Source organism: Lampetra fluviatilis, chromosome 17, assembly GCF_964198595.1.
Source record: "Lampetra fluviatilis chromosome 17, kcLamFluv1.1, whole genome shotgun sequence".
Classification (NCBI taxonomy): domain Eukaryota; kingdom Metazoa; phylum Chordata; class Hyperoartia; order Petromyzontiformes; family Petromyzontidae; genus Lampetra; species Lampetra fluviatilis.
Window position 1 is genome coordinate 120,199 of NC_136291.1, and position 17,541 is coordinate 137,739.

Here is a 17,541-nt window from a genome sequence, read left to right on the forward strand (position 1 = left end):
CACTCTGCACCTCACCGACTCTCTCCCAGCTCGCCGCTGCCCTCTCCTACGCTGCCCCGTACCCACTCGCCCGGCTGTCCCGGGCGGGGGGTTCAGCCAACATCCGCCCGGCGACGGCGTGAGGGGCGAGGTCCCCTTGACGGCTCGAGCGGCAGTGGCGAGAAGTCTTCTCCCTTGGTCCCCGGACAACTCCCTTAGCTCGCGCACACTGCCGCTTCGATACCCCTCCTCCTCATTCCGAGTGCTCCCGTGCTCCCCACTCCAGCTGTCGCCTCCACGGCGCCTCTCGCACTCATGAATCCCGAATCATCGCCCCCATCTCTGGCGCCAACCTCCTGCCCCAGCGTGCACACCTGCTCGTCCTCAACTGCGCGCACTGCGTACATCTCTACTCCACACTAATATTAACGCATACTACGCTTGGAAAATGTTGTACTGTGCTATGCTTGCAGGCCTGGTTGATTGCTGATCTGCAAGCAATGGCTGTTTCTGTCTTCACATCAACGCAACTGCTGCTAATATGGCTCCATTTTCAACGTACATTATTTTAAATAAATCTTCACATTTGTCATCATCATCGTCGTTGTCGTCAGTGATGTTTAATCCACTGCTGGACAAAAGGCCTCCCCAAAATGTCACCATCCCTCACGATCCTGCGATGCACCAATCCACAGAGCCCCTTGCACACAATTGAATTGCTCCATCTTCTTCGTGGGCATTATCCCTCTCTCTCTAGGATGCGTTCCATCCCTTGGCTGCCACTGTCATTATTGTTGACCGTCAGTCGTCATCCCTTCCAGGGACGTGTACTGATCAAGTTCACTTGCGTTTCTTGACAGTTACAGATGTCTTTAACCAGCGTACGTTCTCTCCAATCAGTGGACCATGGGCAAAGGACCATGTCTGTTTAGTTCCCGGTCCTCTGGCAGTTCACCTGCATTGGTTCACGCAAGCCTGGCCCTGCTGATGAGACCCTACATGTCAAAAGCGGCCCGTAGGTTGGTGTTGAACCCATACTGCGGAAATGATGCATTAACAGAGGACCTTGCGGCCGATGGGACGAGTTATTTTTTAATGTAGAATGACCTTTGCGAAGTAGGCATATTGTCAGCTTATTTATGTTGATATTTATATTCTCCACAACGAAGCTAATTATTTGTTTCTGTTATGTATGCGTGGTTTGTCATCTAAAACGTGGTCTGTCAACCCATTCTCTCGGCACCTCCAAGCTCACGCGATTGCGTCTCCGTCTGCCTTTGAGAAAAAAAGAAACCAGATGATTTTACTGTCGGCCTTTGCCGGCCACTTGAATGGCGGGTTAAAGGCATTCATTATTACCGCACGCCTGTCACCCCTTTGATGGCTTTCACGATTGCTGAACCGTAAGCTGGACAAAGGCGCGTGTAATGATGACTAACAAGCGAGCATTTATAGAACCAAAGATCCCCCATAGCGCCCATACAAACTGTTGGGGCGAGTGCTGTTAGGAAGCGCCTATTAGGGGCCATCCATTTAGTAGGTACGCAAAAATCTGTCAAAACTTGACCCCTCCCCCCTCCCTGTATTTTTTACACCCCCCCCCCCCCACCTGCGTACGTACGCTTGACCCCCCCACCCCCGAATCCTATAGAACGGCCGATATTTTATTGACGCAGAAACGATCAAGGATGAATAATATTGACGTGTTTAAGCAAACGGATAGTTCACCGCCGGACTAACTCAATTGAAGGCCAATGTCGACTAATTGTTATCGAAGCTTCACCCCCCCCTCCCCCCCGTTTCCTATGCGTACGTTGTCAGTAGACCCCCATACGCAAGCCACGCATTTGGGTTAACCCCCTCCATGCGTCCGTACTAAATGGACGGCCCCTTATTCCGAACTGTAATAGTGCCATGCAAGTCGCACGTGGCTTGGGGCGAGCATGGCCTTTGATATTTCCATCAACCCCACGTGTTGTCCACGTGTCTCCGTTTGCACCTGAATATCAGAACTGTCAATAACAGTAACCTTAACAGTTTACTCTACATCTCTGGCCTCCATGTGCTGTGGAGAAGGGTCATTGCCCGAAACGTCGCCTATTCTAAACGTTGAAAGGGACTGCAGCTGTGTTATTGACACGTGTTTCACGTCGCAGCTGGTGGTGACCTTGAAATCACGTGGCGCGCGCCGAGCGCGTGACTCGATGTGCACGTGACGAGAACAGGAAGCGACGGTGGCAGCGGCACGTGGTGGTGACCCATCAGCAGGGAGCCGCTGAAGGTTCAAGCCGCTGGGTAGGAGGAGCCCCCTACTAGGAGCCCCCCACTCGGAGGTTGGCTCCGCTGTGAGGCAGGCGGCCGCGACTCGTGTTGTACCGGCGACTCGGGGAGACTGGCCGGTGTCTCCTCCTCCTGCGGCTGTCTACGCCGGGCGTGGTGGCAGCCGGACGGCCTTCATAGATGCTGGCTAGCAGCACTTAGCCCAGCAGCATGTTGTGGCTATAGGGGGGAGCTTTGTCGCGGTGTGTGTCACGTGTGTGGGGGGGGGGTCTCGTAGTGTGGTTGTTGCAGTATTGTATGGTGGTGGTGTGTTGTTGCAGTGTTGTATGGTGGTGGTTGTGTGTGTTGTTGCAGTGTTGTATGGTGGTGGTGTGTGTTGTTGCAGTGTTGTATGGTGGTGGTGTGTGTTGTTGCAGTGTTGTATGGTGGTGGTGTGTGTTGTTGCAGTGTTGTATGGTGGTGGTGTGTGTTGTTGCAGTGTTGTGTGGTGGTGTGTGTTGTTGCAGTGTTGTATGGTGGTGGTGGTGTGTTGCAGTGTTGTATGGTGGTGGTGTGTGTTGTTGCAGTGTTGTATGGTGGTGGTGTGTGTTGTTGCAGTGTTGTATGGTGGTGGTGTGTGTTGTTGCCGTGTTGTATGGTGGTGGTGTGTGTTGTTGCCGTGTTGTATGGTGGTGGTGTGTGTTGCAGTGTTGTATGGTGGTGGTGTGTGTTGTTGCAGTGTTGTATGGTGGTGGTGTGTGTTGTTGCAGTGTTGTATGGTGGTGGTGTGTGTTGTTGCAGTGTTGTATGGTGGTGGTGTGTGTTGTTGCAGTGTTGTATGGTGGTGGTGTGTGTTGTTGCAGTGTTGTATGGTGGTGGTGTGTGTTGTTGCAGTGTTGTATGGTGGTGGTGGTGTGTTGCAGTGTTGTATGGTGGTGGTGTGTGTTGCAGTGTTGTATGGTGGGGTGAAAGTCGCCCTTGATATGTTGCACACACGAAGAGGAAGTCGCGATGCTTCGGAAAGTCCCGTGCGGTTTGCGGCGCAGCTTCCTGCATCTGCGCCGCGTGTCCCACCGCCGCCGTGTCCCCTCTCCCCACTCGCTCTGTCGCCTTTCGCCTCTCTTGCTGCTCCACTCGTCCACCCACCCTCGTCGTCTTCTCGCGCTGCGTGTCACCCTCATCGTGCGCCTGGTACAGAGTGCAGCTCCGTGCGAACCCCGACAGATGCATCGGGCAGTGGACGCGGGCCGGGTCTGTGACAAGGTTCCCATTCTGTGCGTGGAGTCACGCAAATGTGGATCGGTGGCGCGGTGGTCACTGTGCTACAAACCTGGTCGTCCGAGTTTCATTCCCGCTCACAGCCAAAATTGCTGATCAATATCTGAACCAGACCCAGCCCTCCTCGAGGTCGACTCAGCCTTAAATGAGGACTACTTAGTGCAGCGTGTTCACATCAGCACTGGGGAGACAAAGGAGGCTGGATGTGGAGTTTGCTACCCCCCCCCCCGTGCCGTGTCGGCCCTTAAAGATGCTCGCGAACAGCCCACGCCTTAAAACGTCTATCAAAGGCGCTACGATATTTGTACAGGAACTGCGCGAGAAGGGCTATAGCTGCTGGTGCTGTAAGCGTGCTCGCCAAACTGTGAAACTGCCCGCAGGGTGACACTGGGACTCGGCTGGCGAGGCGATGACGATGATGCTGCTGCTGCTGCTGGGGGCCAGTGCGGGCGTGCTGGTGCTGGCGGCGCCTGTGGAGGATGAGATCTCCTACCTGCCCGGCCTGGCCAAGCAGCCGGCCTTCCGCCACTACTCGGGCTACCTCGACGCGTCCGGCACCAAGCGCCTGCACTACTGGTGAGTGAGTGTCAATCACTCATTCACCTGCACTACTGGTGAGTGAGTGTCAATCACTCATTCACCTGCACTACTGGTGAGTGAGTGTCAATCACTCATTCACCTGCACTACTGGTGAGTGGCAATCACTCATTCACCTGCACTACTGGTGAGTGGCAATCACTCATTCACCTGCACTACTGGTGAGTGAGTGGCAATCACTCATTCACCTGCACTACTGGTAGTGAGTGTCAATCACTCATTCACCTGCACTACTGGTGAGTGAGTGTCAATCACTCATTCACCTGCACTACTGGTGAGCGAGTGGCAATCACTCATTCACCTGCACTACTGGTGAGTGAGTGTCAATCACTCATTCACCTGCACCACTGGTGAGCGAGTGTCAATCACTCATTCACCTGCACCACTGGTTAGTGAGTGTCAATCACTCATTCACCTGCACTACTGGTGAGTAGCAATCACTCATTCACCTGCACTACTGGTGAGTGAGTGTCAATCACTCATTCACCTGCACCACTGGTGAGTGAGTGTCAATCACTCATTCACCTGCACCACTGGTGAGTGAGTGTCAATCACTCATTCACCTGCACCACTGGTGAGTGAGTGTCAATCACTCATTCACCTGCACCACTGGTGAGTGAGTGTCAATCACTCATTCACCTGCACCACTGGTGAGTGAGTGTCAATCACTCATTCACCTGCACTACTGGTGAGCGAGTGTCAATCACTCATTCACCTGCACCACTGGTGAGTGAGTGTCAATCACTCATTCACCTGCACTACTGGTGAGTGAGTAGCAATCACTCATTCACCTGCACCACTGGTGAGCGAGTGTCAATCACTCATTCACCTGCACTACTGGTGAGCGAGTGTCAATCACTCATTCACCTGCACTACTGGTGAGTGGCAATCACTCATTCACCTGCACTACTGGTGAGTGGCAATCACTCATTCACCTGCACTACTGGTGAGTGAGTGTCAATCACTCATTCACCTGCACTACTGGTGAGTGGCAATCACTCATTCACCTGCACTACTGGTAGTGAGTGTCAATCACTCATTCACCTGCACCACTGGTGAGTGAGTGTCAATCACTCATTCACCTGCACCACTGGTGAGTGAGTGTCAATCACTCATTCACCTGCACCACTGGTGAGTGAGTGTCAATCACTCATTCACCTGCACTACTGGTGAGTGGCAATCACTCATTCACCTGCACTACTGGTGAGTGAGTGTCAATCACTCATTCACCTGCACCACTGGTGAGTGAGTGTCAATCACTCATTCACCTGCACCACTGGTGAGTGAGTGTCAATCACTCATTCACCTGCACCACTGGTGAGTGAGTGTCAATCACTCATTCACCTGCACCACTGGTGAGTGAGTGTCAATCACTCATTCACCTGCACCACTGGTGAGTGAGTGTCAATCACTCATTCACCTGCACCACTGGTGAGTGAGTAGCAATCACTCATTCACCTGCACCACTGGTAGTGAGTGTCAATCACTCATTCACCTGCACCTGCACTACGGTGCCAGGACACCACACTATCATCATAACTACCTTTGCTTATTACGAAGCAAATAGCAAAGCCAATTAGTTCACATTTTAAATGTTTTTTTTCACCAGGGGAGAATGCAAGAGAAGGGAAGCCTCATTTGCAAGAGTGGCCTGGGGTACCAATATGTCAAAAGCAATATAACATAGAGTGTCACAATGAAACAAATATAAATCAGAGCAATAATAAATACAAAACGCATTACAGAAGACATAAAAACTACTGCACAAACATAAATTACATTTTTAAAAATTCTGTAATGGAAATTGGCTTGGACAATATTATTTGTTTCTTTCGGTTAAGTCACGTCTAAAGATCTGTTACCTGTGTTGCTCTCTCTATGTATCTTGGTGATATCTGTCTGCTAATATGTCTGTCTATAGTTTTCTGGTTAGATTTTATGTCGCTATTTCATTATACCTGATGATGATTGCTTGTGTTGCAATCGAAACGTTGTATTCTATTATTTAATTTAATTTATTATTTTATCTTTAGACGTGACTTAACCGAAAGAAACTAATAATAATTCCTGCAGTCACGAAAGTTCTAAAATTAAGATTGGCTTGGACAAATTGCTTTTCAAAGCGTTGATAGTACATACAATTGAGTTCAGCAAAGTGAAATGTAATTCTGATGATAAGTACACTCTTGTGTAGACAGACGAGGGTATTAGTCACCAGTAACGCCAGAGGCAGTAGAAGGTGGAGTGTGATGCCATGTCTGTCGTTGGGTACTGACACCACTTTGCCATGCGTGTGCCAGGTTTGTGGAGTCTCAGGGTAACCCCTCCAAGGACCCCCTCGTGCTGTGGATGAACGGGGGCCCCGGCTGCAGCTCCCTGGAGGGGCTCATCACAGAGAACGGGCCCTACCTCGTGAGGCCTACACACTCGCACCGACCTGCACGGCCACCGCCGGGGAGAAATCACTCGAATGGATGTGTATGCTCGCGATGCAAGCGTCGCATTGCAAGTGTAGCAGTCAGTGCTTGGGGAATTACATGCATATGTATTGGGGAATTACATGCATACGTATTGGGGAATTACATGCATACGTATTGGGGAATTACATGCATACGTATTGGGGTTGCGTCATCTTGGCAGCCATTGGAGGCGCTGTGGATGCAGCCAACGCTGTGTGTACTGAGTGCAGTATTCCAGTAGGCCTGAGCCAATGCTGCACCACACATGTTTTACATGAGGTAGAATGTGTTTTACTGGCCATTAACAACAAAGGAATCTTTACACCTGCATTTCTCACATCCACCTGTAATGCAAGTGCAGTTTTCCACGTTTTGGCTGTGTGTGGAGCCTTTCTTCACCAAGCTTTCGCACTTGAACGGAAAATTAGATTCATCTATAATCATATATACTCTGTACAGGGTAGGTGTGTGTTTCTAATAATATAATAGTTTACAATTGTAAAATGTACGGGATAAATATATAAGTTAAAAATCCTGTCGGCAAATAAATGTCTTTATTTTCCCAGGTGCAGTCAGATGGAATCCACCTCGAATACAACCCATACTCCTGGAACATGGCGAGTACAACGCTTTACCATGCCCACAGTGCATTCGCCAGAGCCAGGGCACGAAACCCTAACTCAACATCAAGTTTCACAATAACATCAAGTACATGGAGCACTTGATCATAGAGCAGTCTTCAAATGAGCCAATTGATTTCTCCATGACTTGTGTTCACCTTGCATCACCGCATCCTCTTCCCGCTTCCCTCGTCCCCTTTGCCCAGATCTCCAGCGTGCTCTACCTTGAGGCCCCAGCCGGAGTGGGCTTCTCCTACTCGGCCGACAAGAACTACACGACCGGCGATGACCAGGTCCTGTCCCACTCAATCTCAATACCGAACGTCAACATTTTACGTCATCGTGCATTGCTCGTTATCAACGCTGCATCATGGCGGTGACACAGCCCAGTGGTTTTAATCCAAAAGGCTACCCTGGTTAATACTACAAGTTTATGAACAAGTGACTGTGCGCAGTATACGTCACATGGGATGTTAAAGTTCCTTAGACATCAGTCGAGGATGAGTCGGCCATTTTGCATTGGTGTCATACTCGAAATTGGCCAAATTGAAAAACTACTCGAACATTAATTGGGAAATACAGTACATTGCAAACATCACCCCCTTTAAAACTTGGCAGGACCCTCCTTAAGACTCAAGAGTGTTGAGACTCGGTGAGGCTATCTGAGATAAACAATTGTAATATTAATGAACTCAATGTGTCAGTGCTACCAAACTGCAAGATGCTGTACAAAAATGAGGTGAATCAAGGCCAGGGAAAGTACCAGGCTAAAGTGGCCAGAACCAGCGGCAGATGGTCGGATCCATAGATTTGGCAGCAAGACTGAGATGAAGACAGCACCCAGAGCAGACACGAGACCACCTACACGTTGTGAACGAGGCATCGCGGATCAAGGACCCAGCATCTATAATGTCCAGCGACCTGGCACCAACAATGTCCAGGGACGAACAAATCCAGAATCTCAATGCCGATGACTTCCGGTGCTGACAAGATCCGAAGCTGCCATGCCAATTGAGATCCGGGACAAACACCGGGAGCCAAATTCAATGAGCACCAGGCAGCATGAAGAAGAGGGCAGACAAGGGACAGGGCCAGAGATTCGGGAGAGCAAAACAAAAGGAAAATGGGGGAAAAATGTATTAACATCGAAATCATGGGGAGGTAAAGGAATGGATTGGGGAAAGTGTTTGGTGAGATGGCGACGTCATTAAGTGCTCAACCTTCTCAACACAATGAGGAGTAAGAAGCGGGCACGGCCAAACAGTGGCCATCTTCCCAAACCTTACGTCACTCATCGTCAACGCAGTAAGAGTCGGTGTCGCCCAGATGCCAAGGCTGGCCTCACTCGTTGGCTCTGCTCTTTGTGAGCACTTCCCACAGCTCTCGTCCTGCATTGGCGTCCTCCTCTGCTCCCCGCTCACAGGTGTCCATGGACAACTACCTGGCGCTGAAGAGCTTCTTTGCAAAGTTCCCGGAGTGGAGCAAACACGACTTGTACCTGACGGGGGAGAGCTACGCGGGCTTCTACCTGCCCACCCTCGCCGTGCGCGTCATGGAGGATCCCAGCATCAACCTCAAGGTGAGGACGTGCACATGCTGGGGTCGGAGGGCACAGGGCAAGGGGCACGTGATGCAAGGAGTTTGGGGGATTTGAGGCCGAGCTGTAACTTCCCTGTGGGGGTAATAGGAAAGCGGAAGTATAAAGCAACACGTGCTATGTTGGCTAGCAACTCCATTCATTTTAAGAGAAATGGTGAGAATGATTGAATATGAAAAATCTATATATATAAAAGGGAAATTTGTGATTATGTGTGTTTGTTCAAAATATTGAACGTACTTCCCGTCATGCAACAAACTTGAAATTTGCCATGTGGGTACTTTTCAGACTGTACACCATGCAAAAATTATAAAAATAGACTTTAGTATTTTTTTGGGGGGGGGGGGGGCTCAATAATGCATATATTTTTGCACGGCAAGTGAGCTGTGACGTCACATCTGTCACGTGACCCGCGCACGTGGAAGCGTAACGCATTGTGGTGTAGTGGTTAGCGCGCTGCGCTACGAACCCGGCGACCCGAGTTCGATTCCCGCTCACGGCCACCAACGGTGATGATTATTTGAACCGGTCCTGGGCCTCCCCTAGGTCGACTCAGCCTCAAACGAGTGCCTGGTGTGGTGTGTGAACATCACCACTGGGGAGACAAAGGCGGCCGGGCGTCGTGAATCCAAGTCCCGGCGAAGCCGTGTAGTAAAGCTAGTAAGAAATAAACATGAGACATATTTGCTCTATGAGTCGTGTGTGCTTTATCCAGGGACTGGCAATTGGGAATGGACTGAGCAGCATTGCTATGAATGACAACTCTGCCATCTACTTTGCTTACTACCACGGCATCTTTGGAGCAGAGTAAGTGATGCATCAATGTGTCATGTGTACTGAACATTTCTTTGTTTCTTCTGTGAATCGCTCACAACTGAGCTCACGGTCCTGTCTGGTGCCATCCCTCTCTCGCCACCCCCTCGGTGCCGCCCTGCAGCCTGTGGGCCCTCTTGCAGCAGTACTGCTGCTCCCAGGGCAAGTGCGACTTCTCTTCTTCCAAGAGCAAGCAGTGCAACGATGCGGTACAGCATTGCACAAGGGAGTGTGCGTGCACCGAGTACCAACGCGTATCTGTCGTTATGTGCAGGCAAAGCTGTGGCTTTGTGTTAATGTCAGCTACGGCCGTGTGTTGATTTTGACACCGGTGTGTGATGGTCTTTGCCTCCCTTACAGGTACAGCAGGCGGCTCGCCACATCTTCCAGGGGGGCCTGGACCCCTACAACCTGTACGCACCATGTGCGGGCGGAGTCCGAGCTCCCAGGTCAGCTGCAGGCGCGCACCGACGGATTCCGATGTCGTGCAGTAAACATCTGCGTACCGCCAATCCGCCGCTTGCTCTCGCGGAAGCAGAGCGGTAGACCTCCGCCACGCTGCCCCTTGGTTTCTCACTGGGTTTGATTCCGGCTGTGCCTGCTATGACCCATTTTGCGAAGTGTTAACCCAACCACGTGAAGCCGCCACCAGGGCGACCGCACTTGTGAGGATTCAAAATCAATGTGACATTCTGCTCAAATGAGCGCTGAGGCAGTGCTCATCTTCTGTTTCGAGCCCTGAGCCAGTGGTGGAAATTCAACATTCCCATGGTAGGAGTGTTGACTTCCCCACAAAGTGCTCCTCGTTTTATACAGCCTGGAAGGAGAGACGATGAGCTGCATCAACCCCAACGAAGATTTTAACGTCAACCTTCCCATTGCTCGCTCCACCGCTCAGCATGTGGTGTTGTTGCTAATGGGAAGATTGCGAACATCTGGGAGAATCAGAATCTTTATTTCGACTGGAGGAATCTGAGGAGCTATGAAGCTCTTTTTCATAGATGCCCAGTAGGGGTGGGTCAGAAGTTACAGAAACGAACAATACAAAAACCTATAGGAGTGCAAAGTACTGTATAGGAAAAAGTATATATATATTTCATGGGACCTCCTTTGCTAGTACCAAAATATGATAACAGGTTTTTCCCCTTTTTTCTGGCGTGGACCAATCAGTTTCAAGGACAATGCATATATTATCAGAGTATGTTTTGTGTTTGCATTCTGACCACAAGCATTGTGGTTAATGCAGACATGATTCCTTGTAAAAGGTTTCAGTTTGGTGTTTTAACATCTTAACACCTTGATGTGAAGCTTTCGTGACTGCAGGAATCCATCCTCTTTGGTTATTTCGGTAAAGTCACGTGGTAGGTAGAAAAATAATCGATCACGACATTTCAATCGCAACACAAGCAATCGTCATCAGCTGGGACAACCACAGCAAGAAAAAACTTGCTGTGTTTTGTTGCCAGAAAAAAGGGGAAAACCCTATTATATATATTCCTGCTGGTTTTTACAAACAATGCAAGTTTGGGCAAAGCTGCAAAACAATATCAACAACAGTCCCAGACCACAGTACCTCAATAAAATTGCACATTATAATTGAACTATCAATACATAGGTAAGGACCACGTTACAAATAACATCTTTAAAAGTCTCAAGGGAGACCCAGGGTCATCGTGGTCGACGGGGACAATGACGGCCGTGGCGGTCGTTGTCGTTGCAGGCAGAATGGCAGCAAGCCGCTCGGTGCACTTGATCCTCGCCGATCCTTGGTGTTGAGGAAGCACGGACTCCGACTCCACCAGCGAGTGATGGAGGTGAGGCCCCGATATCACGAGCAGAGCAAAGCGTCCAAGCGCAGGACCGTTGCGAGTCTGTGACGCTCCACTCTTGTATTCTCCATTACCCTTGGTGAAAACACGACCGATACGTTTTTGTATATGAGCATAAGGAGATGTTTTGATATATCAGTTGATGTTTTTCGTAATTTGGTGACGTTGAAATTGTGTGTTAACTGTTGCTGCTGTGTTTTTGAGCACCATTGCGTCCCAGTTCCCATAGCCACGTGTCACTGAAAAGCCGCCAACCCCCATGAGCACATCGATGTGTAGCTTTCTAACCATGGCATTGTTGGAGAGGATGATGTGTGATGTGTTCTTGCGCTTTTGTTTTGGTCATGACACAAGTGTACATTCTGCTCGTTATTATTGCATTTGCTTTCCCAGAAAGCCCTAATGTAGCTGACTTGTTTAGGAAGGTCCAGCTAAGTTATTGCTGAATGGGGCTCACGATTGCTCTGTTTCCAAATTAAGCGTTTTGCAAGTAAATTTTCCTGTTTCCTTGAGGGATGTTGTTTGTCGTTTGTTGCATGCGGTTGTGGAAATTCAATGCGCAGCGTGGAGGCCTCAACAGCGACTCACCATGCACGAACACCAGCACCATGGCCTCGTACCTGAACAGCCCCTTGGTGAGGAAGGCGCTACACATCCCTGCAGTGCTACCGCCTTGGGAGGACTGCAGGTGACGAGGGGGACGCGGGGGAGACGCCGGGGGCCCATGGTGGAGGTGGAGGCGGGGCTTCTCGCAGAACAATCGAGCAGTGGATTAGGCGCTTTGGCAGTGTCCGGCAAGTGACAGGCAGCTGGTGAAATGTTTACCGTGCCATTGTATGGCCCAGTAATTTCCCTAATCCTGTTACATGTCACAGCCTCCTCTTCTGAAGTAAATCTGCACCGGTGCATTGTTGTGGCCAGGGCCATCTCTGACCATGGCAGCCACATATCGTGGCTGTTAATGGCCAGCACCGTGGTAGCCTTGCCATTTCAAATGAAGCATATCCAAAAATGCTTTGCAAAATATCTCAACTGAGCAATGAGACGGTGCTTATCTCATGTAAATGGCCTTGAGCCAGTGGTGGAATTTCCTCACTCCTATAGCAGGGACAGGTCTGCCCATAAGCAAAACACGGATGACTTCCCCACAACATAGTACTTGTTTTTATCAACCCAGAGGGATGATGGGCTGATCAACCCCCAACCAGATTTGAACGCGCAACCTTCCAGTTGTGAGCCATTGTTCTACCTGGTAGATGGGGAACACAAGAGGGATGCAATTCGTTTTTAACGAAGCTGAAGAAAGCAGCAAAGTTTACGGTCTTCATGTTCAACATCTTTCCCTTTGGGAGCATGAGAATTGGTCGACGAAGAGACGCGGTGTTATTGACAATGCGTGACGCAGGAACCAACAGTGCAAACCGTGAGAGATCGCGTCTGATCCTGAGAGTCACGGGGGAGCAGGTGGCCGGGTACACGGTTTGTGGGTATGCGGCGTGGAGACACAGCCTGCAGCGGGGGATGTGGTCGCGCTTCATCGCGTCTTTGCGCTCACTCCCAGACTCATTGTGTCCACAGGCCCTGGCGGGGCGAGTTTACATTGTCGTCACATCGTGGCAATCCCCCCTCCCCTTAAGCCGTGGCGGTGCTTTTTTGAAATTGCCTCCCATTGTCTGGAAGCTCAAGTGCTGACAAGTCTGATGGGTTTCAACCTGTTTTTCACATTGAAGAGTTTTTAAAAACTCCCATTTATTTAAACAATTCCATCTTGAAAATGGGTGTGTGAGGCATTTCTGTGCTTGATCGTGATCAAGAGCTAAGAACTGTTGTTGAAGGGAAGTGCGCACTTCCCACGCGCGGTGTCTGAATTTATCAAGTGTCTTTGCGCTTCTTAGTCTCTGAAGTAATGTCACCTTTGCATCCACTGCAAATCTGTAATCGTGTTTACTTAGGCGTCTGGCTCCCGACCTGTGATTCACAGGCCACTGGCGTTCCACAAGTCAGTAAGGAGTGCTCCACGAAACATTAGTTTCACCAAACACCAAAATCCTTGACAGCAACTGTAGTTCACGCTGGTGTTGAGGATTCACAGTGTCCGTGGGTCCAGGGAGGTTGGGAACCGCTGTTCTACGGCAACACCAAAACTGCGTTAAGTGCCTTTCTACGGTAGACGAGAGTGCATAGTGTGATGTTGACAGAAACGATGATGCCGTTAACAACTCTGACTGGTTATCTCCCTGCAGTGATTTTGTGAATCGTCACTTTGTGTGGCAATACGAGGACATGCGGAAACAGCATCTCCGGCTCCTGGGATCCCTGGTGAGGTTCTTTATTTGCCACTCGGACAAGACATGCGCTGCCTCAAGAATGCCTTGGTCTTACTTCTAATGAACACTTCCACTTTGATTGAACTCTACAGCTGAAGCAATTTTAATGTCCCATTTGATTGAGGGACGGTGTTTTGTCTTGGTGTGGTCTAGGACTGTTTTCGTTGTTTTGCTGCCTTGCCCATGTTTGCATTTAGTCTTGAAAAACCGGATTAAAACATGTTTTTATTATTTTTGTTATTTATATTTCGTGATTTAATAATGATTCAAATGTATATAGTGTAATTCATTCTAATAGCATCTCACAACGCTATAAAATAATTATATATCAGGATCAAATCCCATATACAGCCACTGCCAAGCAAGTGAAAAGCCTACTACCAAGCAAAATAAAACAAAAATAAAACAAGAATAAACATTAACCAAAAACAACAAAAAAGTTGTCACGACAAATAAATTATTCCATGAGGTCGTCTACACATCCCAGACCACAATCCCAACTTCCCAACCAAGCCAGGAAACCTTCAAAGGAGGGTGGTGCAGTGCCTTTCTCTTTTTTGCTCTCCTATCATTGTTTTACTTTTGTTGTACCTTGCTGACCAGTCCCTACTGGACATCTGTGAACAAGAGCTTCATAGCTCATTGGATTCCTCCAGTCTAAATACAAGTTCTGATTCTGTGATGTGTCATTCACAGAAATACAGAATCCTCTTCTACAACGGGGACGTGGACATGGTCTGCAACTTCCTGGGGGAGGAGTGGTTCGTGGAGTCGCTGCAGCAGAAGGTGCTTCGGAGAGACTCCGACTCGTTCGTTGTATTGAAGCTGCCAGGCACCAAGTTGTGCACAAGCGTTGGGCCTCAGTTGAACAATGCTGCCCTCTCGTGGACGCGAAGCCTCACTGCTGCTATCACTTGATTCGCTCGCATGCCAAGAAAATGTGAGAGTTAACCACTGTTTAGATTCTATTTTCTAGGTCTTGACCACTACATTCACCACTGATCAGTCGCTACTACCAGGGTTACGTTTCCTATGAACTTCACTCATTGATTCCTCCACCCATGTTGAGGACTGTCTACCAAGCTGTCTCATCCACACCATACAACCACCACACTGCAGTTTGCAATGACACACTCACCATGGCGCTTGTGCCATGCTAGGTGCACTTCGAGGCCACTTAACTCGCCACACTGCAGGTTGAATCACTTTTATCTTGCTGCTTCTTCCCTCACACTGCTCCACTTCGGAATTCCCACCTGTTTGTCTCTCTGCCCAAACTCTTATAAGCCTACTCGTTTGAAGGAACGTGTTACTTGCTTTATTACATTTGATAGTGCTGTTTGTTGCTGGTAGCTTGATGTGTTTTGGCCTTTGAGCCTGTGCTCAACCACTGTACAGAAAACCGCATGGTCTTTAGCCAATCGTCCAGCCAGTATTGCATGTAATGATTGTTGGCCTGTTGAAACTGGTCTGCAAAACAAGATGTGAGCTGTAGTTTTATAGAGTCTTATTCTGCTCTTGGGCACATTTTAGTGGTAACAGTCATGATAATTACATCTTCAGTTGTTTCCTATGATCAGATAATGAAGGTGACTGTTTCACACTCACGGCGACATGGGTGAACGCTGTGTGCATGGCCGGTGGTTTTAGGTCACCGTGGAGCGGCGGCCTTGGCTCTACAAGGATGGGGGCAGCAACCAGATTGGTGGCTTCATTAAGGAGTTCCAAAACCTCGCCTTCCTCACCGTGCGGGTCAGGCTCACAAACACGCATCCTCTCTCCTCACACGCACACCTTGCATAGACAACGCACGGTACTAATTCGTGTTGTTGTGGAGAATACAAGTAACACAATAAATAAGCAGAATATGCCTCTCTTTCCCATATCCATATCTGTCCCTCCACATGGTTACCTCCCATATCTCAGAGAGGGTCCTTGCCTTCAAACATCTGGCAGTTCACCAGAATTGCTTTAAGCAAACTTGACTGCTGTTGAGACTATGAATGTCAAAACGATACAGAGTTTGCTTTTAATAAATCAGTGCTGCAGGAAGAAGTCACTCTCATAAAGCAGTGTGACTGATGGAATGTCTCAAGAACCCGTTTATCATTCATGTGGAGGGTTCTGACCTTGCAGAAAAGGAGGTGCATCGTTTGCTTGTCTATTTGGTTGCATATAGGACAGGTCACGATGTGATTTCCCACTGTTGGAGTAACTGGGGACAGTGGTCTGTGGGTGTGGCATTACCAGTGTTGCTTCTCCTCCCTGTGCTGTGCTCGGCAGGGTGCGGGCCACATGAGTCCGAAGGACAAGCCGCTGCAGGTCTTCACTGCATTCTCCCACTTCCTGCACAATCAGCCCTACTACTGAGGGGGGGAGCGGTGGCGGCGCTTCCTGCTGCTCTGTGGCCTGGCTTCTGGCTTCCTGTGCCATTTTTACTGCTTTTCTCCCATTAGTTGTAGCAGTCACAGATTTGCTCTGGTTCATGCATCGGTATGAGATTTTACGTTCTGAGCATACGGTTATGAGCAGTAATTGTATAGTTCAGTTCTTATATATTGGACTAATTACAACAGATTATGGAACTAATTACAGCAGATTTTTGGATCAAAATAGGTGATGTGACGGGGTGGCTTTAAAGTGCTATTGTTTCTAAAATCTTCTGTTCAATAATCAAACATTTTAAAGTGACTTTTATGTTGTGTTGTGAGTGCGACAGTGTTGGGGTGCATTGTTGGCCATTGTGCCAAAATAAAATGATGAGACAGGGATACGAGGTCTACAGTTTTTTTATTCCATCAGTTTGGGTAAAATGCAACAAGCACCAGTGAAACTGCCTAAAATCGCATTTCTTTCTATTGTGCAACTCTTAGCTTGACGAGAAAGCAAATCTGCGTGTAAATGGATAATTCTCTGCATCAAACGTAACTGTCTCCTGTCGAATGTTTATAGGTATGACGCAGACTGCAGAATGGAAACTGCAGGGAGAGCTTTGAATGTGTGCGGGGAATAGCAATGCGGGAACAAAACAGCGTCACATGTCATCGTGCGAACGCGCTTGCAGGCCAGCTCGATGCTTCTCAGTTCCTCCTATCCTCAACCCCGTGTCTACTTATTAATGCGTGGCTGTCCCCACAGCAACATCTCCAAACCCGCTTGACTGCCGTCTCACGCCCCCCTGTGGCCAGCCTCACGCATCGCGTCACTTGTAGCCAAGTCCCCCGTGCACCAGTGTGGGGGGGGACCAGCAGTCGTCGCCACGCGCTGCAGGGCGGCGCGTCTCGCTGGGACCCGCAAGTCCACCCCGGCACCCTCAAGTCCACCCCGGCACCCTCAAGTCCACCCCGGCACCCTCAAGTCCACCCCGGCACCCTCAAGTCGACCCCGGCACCCAGGCTGCTCGTGCTGTCACAAATCTCTCCCCCCACACAACTCCCGCAACGCGAGTGGAGGAGAACGGTCGCCTTCCCATCCACCAGGGCCTCACGGACGCCCCTCGTCATCGCTCCAAGTCCCGCAAAGCCCTTCTGGAGCCATGCGCGTCACCTTCAACTACCCCGACGCAGCTTGGAGGAGAGCTGAATGTAGTTCGCGAGAGCTCGCAGACAGCGCCTGGTTGTGAAGGGCCCAACGCAGGAGACCCCCCTGGGGTTGATCCTCCAGGAAGCTCGTGGTTCACCCTAAGCCGCATTCACTGCACACACCGTGGCAGGAGATGCGGATACCTGATGATGATGACGGCTCTTGTTGCTCGCAAATGTTAATCATGCGTTAGCAGTGGCA

At 49.6% G+C, this 17,541-nt stretch overlaps 1 protein-coding gene across 5 annotated transcripts; it reads left to right on the plus strand.

The window, feature by feature from the left end:
• The first annotated feature begins 2,184 nt into the window (after window positions 1-2,184).
• On the plus strand, window positions 2,185-16,521 carry LOC144936768 (lysosomal protective protein-like). 5 transcript variants are annotated; one of them, XM_078863892.1, is made up of 15 exons: window positions 2,185-2,274; window positions 3,897-4,092; window positions 6,414-6,525; window positions 7,139-7,189; window positions 7,399-7,485; window positions 8,616-8,771; window positions 9,505-9,596; window positions 9,727-9,811; window positions 9,963-10,051; window positions 11,323-11,416; window positions 11,995-12,119; window positions 13,675-13,750; window positions 14,455-14,544; window positions 15,409-15,510; window positions 16,042-16,521. In XM_078863892.1, the coding sequence occupies exons 2-15, from the start codon at window positions 3,926-3,928 to the stop codon at window positions 16,126-16,128; spliced, it is 1,413 nt and encodes a 470-aa protein (XP_078720018.1). In that variant the 5' UTR covers window positions 2,185-2,274; window positions 3,897-3,925; the 3' UTR covers window positions 16,129-16,521. The 5 variants fall into 5 exon arrangements, with proteins under 5 accessions (XP_078720018.1, XP_078720014.1, XP_078720015.1 ...); XM_078863888.1 differs by having other exon boundaries at window positions 11,323-11,415; window positions 11,973-12,119; XM_078863889.1 differs by having other exon boundaries at window positions 2,200-2,312; window positions 11,323-11,415; window positions 11,973-12,119.
• The last annotated feature ends 1,020 nt before the right edge of the window (window positions 16,522-17,541 follow it).